This window comes from Dasypus novemcinctus, chromosome 8, assembly GCF_030445035.2.
Source record: "Dasypus novemcinctus isolate mDasNov1 chromosome 8, mDasNov1.1.hap2, whole genome shotgun sequence".
NCBI lineage: Eukaryota > Metazoa > Chordata > Mammalia > Cingulata > Dasypodidae > Dasypus > Dasypus novemcinctus.
In genome coordinates, this window is record NC_080680.1 from 107,544,659 (window position 1) to 107,552,055 (window position 7,397).

At 42.3% G+C, this 7,397-nt stretch overlaps 1 protein-coding gene across 1 annotated transcript; it reads left to right on the forward strand.

Moving 5' to 3' along the window:
- The first annotated feature begins 437 nt into the window (after positions 1-437).
- On the forward strand, positions 438-4,622 carry LOC139439413 (lipocalin Can f 6.0101-like). The gene is made up of 7 exons (XM_071216556.1): positions 438-644; positions 976-1,112; positions 1,869-1,942; positions 2,608-2,718; positions 3,066-3,167; positions 3,350-3,395; positions 4,348-4,622. The coding sequence occupies exons 1-7, from the start codon at positions 453-455 to the stop codon at positions 4,355-4,357; spliced, it is 672 nt and encodes a 223-aa protein (XP_071072657.1). The 5' UTR covers positions 438-452; the 3' UTR covers positions 4,358-4,622.
- The last annotated feature ends 2,775 nt before the right edge of the window (positions 4,623-7,397 follow it).

Sequence of the window (7,397 nt, forward strand, 5' to 3'; positions counted from 1 at the left end):
TGCACTCCTTGCACGCTGCAGCACTGTGTGTGAGCCAGCTTTCCACACATATCAGGAAGCCCTGGGGATTAAACACTGGACCCTCCATATGGTAGATGGATGCTCTATCAGTTGAGCCACGTCTGTTTCCCACTATAATCTTTAATAGAGACGATTTTCTGTTTTGAGGTTCATGAAAACTTAATTCCTCTCATTATCTTTGACTTTTTTATTCCAAGCCAGATCTGCGGTTAAATCTGGTTCTAAAAGACAGCTCTTTATAACATCCACTATTTTTCTTGAGAACATGTTTTGAGAAATTCAAGGTCACCAGGTAGATCTAAAAGGGTTGGGATTGCCAATTTTCAAAAAGGGCATGGATAATCCCTGGACCCACACCAGTGAATGCCAGACCATTTCATGGAGTGGGAGGAGGAAAGGTAGTGACCCATGGACAGAAAACTGGGCTCAGAATGGATATAAAGACAGAGGAGCTGGGGCATGGAGTCACTGTTAGGCAACAAGTCACCCCAGGTGCCTGTAGAGGAGACGTGCTGTCCCCTGTCAAGATGAAGCTGCTTTTGCTGTGTCTGGGGCTGTCTCTGATCTATGCCGACCAGGAAGAGAGCCATGATGTTGTGACGAGCAACTTTGATATGTCAAAGGTAGAGTCTGTGGACTTCTGAGGGTGGATTGGGGGATTTTGAAACTAGTTGAGTCCTACTGGAGGGTAGGGGTTACTTGGCCTATTAGATAAAAGGGATGGTTTCAGACCTTGGACTGAAATTGATTGTACCATGTCAAAAGACAACAACACATGGGGACCTCCATTCTCACTGGAGGGACAGTGGAAAGAGTCCTGGGTGTTTTGCCAGTTGACCTGAGTCCTAATTCTGTCTTCACATCTTACCCCATGGGCCAGCGTTCAAGGTGAGCATGTTCATGTGTGTCTTCTCTCCTCTCTTCTTACCTCATCATTTTACTGATTTTTTACAGGTTGAAGGTGAATGGTATACCATTACCTTGGCCTCACAGAGGCTAGACTATATAGCAGAGAATGGTCCCATGAGGGTTTTTCTGGAAAGCATCCATGTCTTGCCTAACTCATCTCTGTTCTTTGAATTTCTTATAAAGTAAGTGTGGCCTTTATTAGCTGGGAGAGGAAAGTAGAAGCCTTGGTTTTGGCTTGGACCGCTACACCCACACACCCCCACATACACATGCACACATATGCATGTTGTGCATGCATGCTGGGCCTGTGCCCAAAATCAGAGTCTCTCATCTGGCACTGATTGAGGACTTGATGGACCTAAGGCTTTTCCAGATTCAGAGACAAGAGTTGGTAACAGAAGGAAATGGCAGTGAGGGAAGTAGAGGACAGAGAGGCATCAGAGTCACAGGAAGTGTGGCAGTATAGCTTAGGTAAAGAGCAAAGAATTTGGATTAACAGCCTGAATTCTAACCTATTTCTATTTCTTACTAGTTGTTTGACCAAGAAAATTCCTCTCCTTCCATTTGCATTTTCCCTTTGGTAAAAGTAGGTGATAATAACTGTCCCTCATGGCTTTTTTGGTGAGGTAATGTTGTAAAGCACTCATCTGAGAGGCTGGCACGTGATGAGGACTCAGCTAACTGTCTAAAAAAGTAGTTTCAGAAAGAGTAATAGTGTAAATAGTGGTAGGAATAACAATAACAGGAAGAGTTGAGTTATTTTACAGTATCAAATCAAGTGAAATAATGTAAATTAAAGTTCTTTGGAAATGGTATTAAAATGTTCAAAAGGTAAATGGAATGATAAACTGAAGTTATAGGTAGATCGGAGGTGGGGGGCGGGGAGGGAGTCAGCTCCTAGCAACATCTCTTGGACATCAATCCACTCTGTTTTACAGAACAAATGGAGAATGTATTTCAATAAATTTTACTTGTGACAAAACAGAAGTGCAGGATGAATACAGTGTTGAGTGTAAGTAAACAGAAAACTCTTTCTTATTTCTACTTCAGACTGCTAGGAATTTACAGAACCCCAATATCTTTGGGACCATGATCAATTGCTGATCAACGTTTTGTGTTTTTTTTTTAAGTAATATAATGGGGACCACCTAATAGTCAATGACCTGAGTTTGGGAAAACTTTGTTGTAAAATACCGATGCCTGGCTCTTAATGCCACTAGATGAAGAGAAGTGATTTGGTCATATGTCCCTCCTGCAAAAAAAGTAAATTGGCAGGACAGTCTCTCTCTTTCTGATGATGCCTGGTGGCCACTGAACAGCACATTGCTGAGGATGTAGCACGGGGTACATAGGCCAGTGGGGTTTAAACAAGAAGATGGAGACACGTCATGGGCAGCGATGCTGAGAGAGGTGGGTGGTCTCAGGGAGGTGAAGAGGGTGAATGGCTGCTGGGGCTGAATCCTTCTGCCACTAGTGGTCAGTTTACCACTATCCCTTTTCTTAGAATTCACCTCATACGGCACAGGTTGACGCAAATGGAAGGCATTAGCCATCCTCTGTCTCTACCTCTTCCAGGACATGCACTTGAATTTATTATGTGAGAGAGAACAGGTGAAGAGTTTTGCTTGCTTCCCATGGACCAATGAGGTTCTGAACTGTGTTCTGTTTCCTCCACAGATTATGGACTTAATAAATTTCACATACTTGAAACTGTTTATGACGAATATATTATTTACCTACTCACGAATTACAACGAGGGAACACAATTCAACGTGATGGCGCTCTATGGTAGAGTATTTTCCTGCTGGCACTCATCTAGGGGTGGGGAGAAAGGGGAGAAAGGAACCCTGGAGACAAAATGGTCCTCCAAGGCTTAGCCTAGGAGATCCTCCCTCTCCGAAGACAGATGTTCACTTTGGGGATTCCTCAGTCTCAGTGATGGGAAGATGATGAAATCTTTCATCATGCCAGAAGGGAGAGTCTACTGATGTCAAATTGCAGGACAGCTCATATCCCCCACTCTGCCACCTGAGCCCCCAGAAAGTACCATCCGTTCCCTGATCCATCTCGAGCCCCACCCCTCTCACTTGCCTCAGTGACAAGAGTCCCAGTAGTTACAGTCACTTTCCTTACAGCCCGAAAGAAAAACATTAACGGAAAAATCAAGGAACGGTTTGAGAAACTTTGCCAAGAGAATGGAATTGTTAAGGAAAACATACTTGACCTGACAAAAGTCGGTAAGTTCAGCGATTTCTAGCTTTCTCTTCCTCACTTTCCATATGGCTGAAGGGAAAAATCCAAGGGACAGTAATGCCTCCTCTATTCATTGCCCTTAGTCCCAACCGAGAGAATCATCTGGTTTCTCTCTGGGAAACGAGCTGGGGTTGGGGTCTGAATGTGTTCTGCTCTGCCTCTACAGATCGCTGTCAGGAGGCCCGAGAGACGGGAGATGCCCCAGCCTCCAGGTTGGTGATCTCTAATGCTGGGGAAGATGGGGTGGTCCAGGAGCTAGTGCCTTCTGAAAGCATTGGGAGTTTGTTATAGTAAAAGCAACTTGGTAAGGAAGCTGGTGAGAAGAGCGTGAAATTTGCGTTGGAGGCCCTGGGTTCAGGACCCACTCCTACCGTGAGCTTTCCAGCAGATGACCTAAGGAATTAAGAAGCAAACAATGACATCGACCTTGTGGAGAGTGGATATAATGCTGGCGAAAAGGCACAGTCGTTGATAATGGGCTAAAGAATGATTGGCACTTGAAGTTTGAAATGGAAAAAGAGTAGCAGAGTAGCAGTATGAAACTCAAATACACTTCCTTGTTTGTGGCCCATCTGCCAAGCGCAGGAAGCCCTCTCTGCCTCCACTTATAAGAATTTCTTCTTTCGTACTTCTTTTGTACTTGGCTGTGCCTGCTCAATCTCGACAGGGAGCTGTGTGGCCTTCCCATTTCCTCCAACCCGGCAAACAGACACTGAGTTTCCTCATCTGATTCCTGCCTCAGAGTAACTGTGGGGCTTTATTCAGAGAACGTGTGAAATGTCTCAGCACCTAAGGCTTGCATAAAGTAAGCATTTAGTAAAAGGTTGCTGTGACTGTTTGCCATTATTCCTTAATCTATCACAAAGTCTTCAAAACTTCTAATTCTGGAAAATGGCAAATGCAAGCCTAGAACTCTTCAGTGCATCCTTTCTCTTTTCCATAGTCTCAGTTAGAGGAAAGTTAAGATGGCATCAGCCACAGAAAAGATGTCATTTAGTTAATGCTCTCCCTGCCCTCTTCTGGCAAATAACAGGTTAGACAGAATGCAGGTTGATATCTATTCCTTCACCAATTTTCTCTACAATGGGAATTATTTTGGTCCTCAGTTCAATGCAAAGAAAGCTTAACAAGTTTCTATGTTCTCTTTCTCCTCTTCTTACTTAGCACCAAGTGAATGCTTCCTCACTTGGGCTCCAAGTGCTTCCTTTCCATGGTCTCTTCATCATCTCAAGATAAATCCTGCAACCTGATTTCCATCACTGTCACATATAAAAGCCTGATCCCACATCTTCAGAATCTTCCCCGATTGCCTCGGAAGACTCATCAGTTCACCAAGAATCAAAGGTTTTCTCTGAGTTTCTGATTCTCTTTGCCATACCCAGGGAATTGTACCATGAATATATCCTTCCTCTAACTAGTCAATAAATGATTAACCTTGCTGTCATGTGATATGTCTTTGGATATGGGAGAAATGTGGGTTGATAGCAAGTGAATGAGGGGGTTTCCTTGGCCCTGCACCCAAATTCCTCCTCTAGCTTCTTAGAAGCTTCCTAAGTTTCAGGATTCTTGCTCCTCTGCAGTACTTCTCTGTCCATTATCCCAAGTCCCTGTGAACACTGCTTGCCGTTTGATTTGTCTACTTCTTAGGAAACTGATAAGACTGTTCCATGTACTGTAAGAATGTAAGAATTTCCCCATAACTTCTCCATCTTAGAATTATCTACTGAGAGATAAAAATGCTGAGGCTGGTACCATATTGACGTGTTTCAAGACATGCCCCTGTAGCCCAGCTTCTCTATATTATTCTTGCTGTGAGATTGTTAGTATCCTTTCACGCTTTTAGAGAGTATGTAGAACCCTTCTCCAACCACTGCTATTTTCTACTGTGAACATATTAAGTGAGGTTCTATTAAATGTGAGATAGCAACGCCTGTCTTCTGTACTTGGTAATGTCAGGAGGTATCAAGGGGTTAAATGTTATAAACCTCTTCTTTGAAGAGCTAACAGTCTTTAGGAAGATGGAAATTATGGATCCTTCCCCATTTATTGTCCTTTCCCACCACCACGGGCAAATGAAAACAGTGTAAATGTTATACATGGGTGTTTTGACAGAGCAAGACGTGGGTGGAGGGTTGTCATGCCAAAGAATGGTTCAGTCATGATGGAATAAAGGACTAATGAGATTCAACACAATCCCAATCAAAATTCCAACAATCTACTTTGCAGGAATGGAAAAGCCAATTAGCAAATTTGTTTGTAAGGGCAAGGGGAACCAAATAGCCAAAAACATCTTGAAAAAGAACGAACTTGGAAGACTCACACTCTCCGACTTTAAAGCAAGTTACAAAGATACAGTTGTCAAAACAGTACCGGCATAAGGATAGATACATTGTCCAGTCAAATTGAGTGTTCAGAAGTAGACCTATGGCCAATTGAGTTTTGACAAGGCTGCCAAGTCCATTTAATTGTGAAAGAATAGTCTCTTCAACAAATAGTGCTATGTAACAATTAGTCTTAAGGCCATAAAGAGCAATTGCATTTCTTTGCAAGATATATTCCTCCAGTGACTGTGATCCCTCCCAGGAAATAAGTGGGTGCATTTTTTTTTCCGTAGGTAAAAAGCCTCAGTACTCTCTGGCCCATCTCCTTTCGTAGCCAGTTGCAAGAGATCAATGCCCCTAACAGATTGATTGAATAACAGATCATTATAAGCAACATAAATGTGAATTTTCTTTGACAAGTTAAAAAGGAAAGTACTAGATCTATAATAGCATTGCTAGAGCTGAAAAAAAATTGTTGAGCTAGAAAATCTAGTTGTTGAATGCTGTGGGCAGTGTGATACATTTGTAATAATTTTAAATAACATACGGAACACATGCTCGATTATTCATGGATACCTATATGTATCTTAACACAGTTCTCATAATGTGCATAAATATCACCTGGGGATCTTAATAACATGCAGGCTCTGATTCACTAGGTCTCGAGTGGGCTTGATATTCTGCAATTCTTTTTAAAAAAAATTTTTTTTTAATTTTTAAGGAAGTTTTAGACCACACAAAAGTTACATCGAAAATATAAGGGATTCCCATATACCCTAACCCTTCCCTCTCTCATGTTTTCCCCTAATAATAACATCTTTCATTCATGTAGTACATTTGCTACAATTCACAAGCAAATATTGAAGCATTGCTACTAACCATGGTCCATAGTTTATGGTATGGTTTAACACTTTGCATTACACAATTTTATGAGTTTTGACAAAAGGTATTATGGCCTGTATCCATCATTGCAATATCATGCAGAACATGCATAATGTCCCAAAAATGCCTCATGTTAAAGCTATTCTTCCCTCTCCCTCCCCTCAGAACCTCTGGTGACTACTGTCTTTACATCAGGGCTAAAAGTTCTTCCATGACTAGAATAACAGTAAGTCTACTATGGTCCATAGTTGCATTCCCCCCTTATGTTTGTTCATTCTGAATCTTGAGGATTTTGGGATGGTGAAGCCACTCTCCTTCTGATTGAGAGAGGGCTTAGATCCCAAAGCACAGATGGATTGAACTGTCTTGCTTGCAGTTGTAAGATACTCTGTTTTCTGGGATGGGCACTGTCCATATTCATCATTTTGTTAGTTTTCCTGGGTGATTCCAATGAACTGGCGAGTGGGTGTTAGCTGTAACTGTGCTGAGAGTCAGGGTTCAACTGACATATGAACAGACAGAAGATTTAAGTTGCTGGAACATATATTTAATAGGTATAGTGCTAATTAGAGGGTAAATAAAAGAGGCAAAAGAATCATGTGTAGGAAAAGTCTGGTTACACTGGGGAGATAGATTAACATATATACCAAGATAAGTCCCACCAATGGGCTGTTAATTTCCTGGGGTTGTCTGCCCTAACAATAGGTTCCAGATGTCTCTAGAGCTGTCAGGAGCACCTCTGCTTGAAGCATTGTTTACTGTGGCCGTCAGTGAGATCCTCCACATAAATGTAACCTCTGGAATGACCTCCTCCCTCCCCTTGAAATCTCTTAGCTGGAGAACTCATTTGCATGTAATATTTCCCCCTTCTGGTCAAGGAGTTTTCCTAAATGCATTGCTGGTTGGTGCTTCGTCATAATCCCTCAGTTCCAGGGAGGCCCATCCCTGGAAGTCATGTCCCATGCTGGGGAGAAGGCAGTGAGTTTATATGCTGAGTTTGGCCTAAAGAGA

Bases quoted from the DNA above. Each gene is read 5' to 3' on its own strand.
- LOC139439413 (XM_071216556.1), top strand. From the start codon at position 453: ATGGATATAAAGACAGAGGAGCTGGGGCATGGAGTCACTGTTAGGCAA. The intron at 2,719-3,065 runs GTAGAGTATTTT...CTTTCCTTACAG, and splicing joins CAACGTGATGGCGCTCTATG to CCCGAAAGAAAAACATTAAC. The intron at 3,168-3,349 runs GTAAGTTCAGCG...CTGCCTCTACAG, and splicing joins ACTTGACCTGACAAAAGTCG to ATCGCTGTCAGGAGGCCCGA.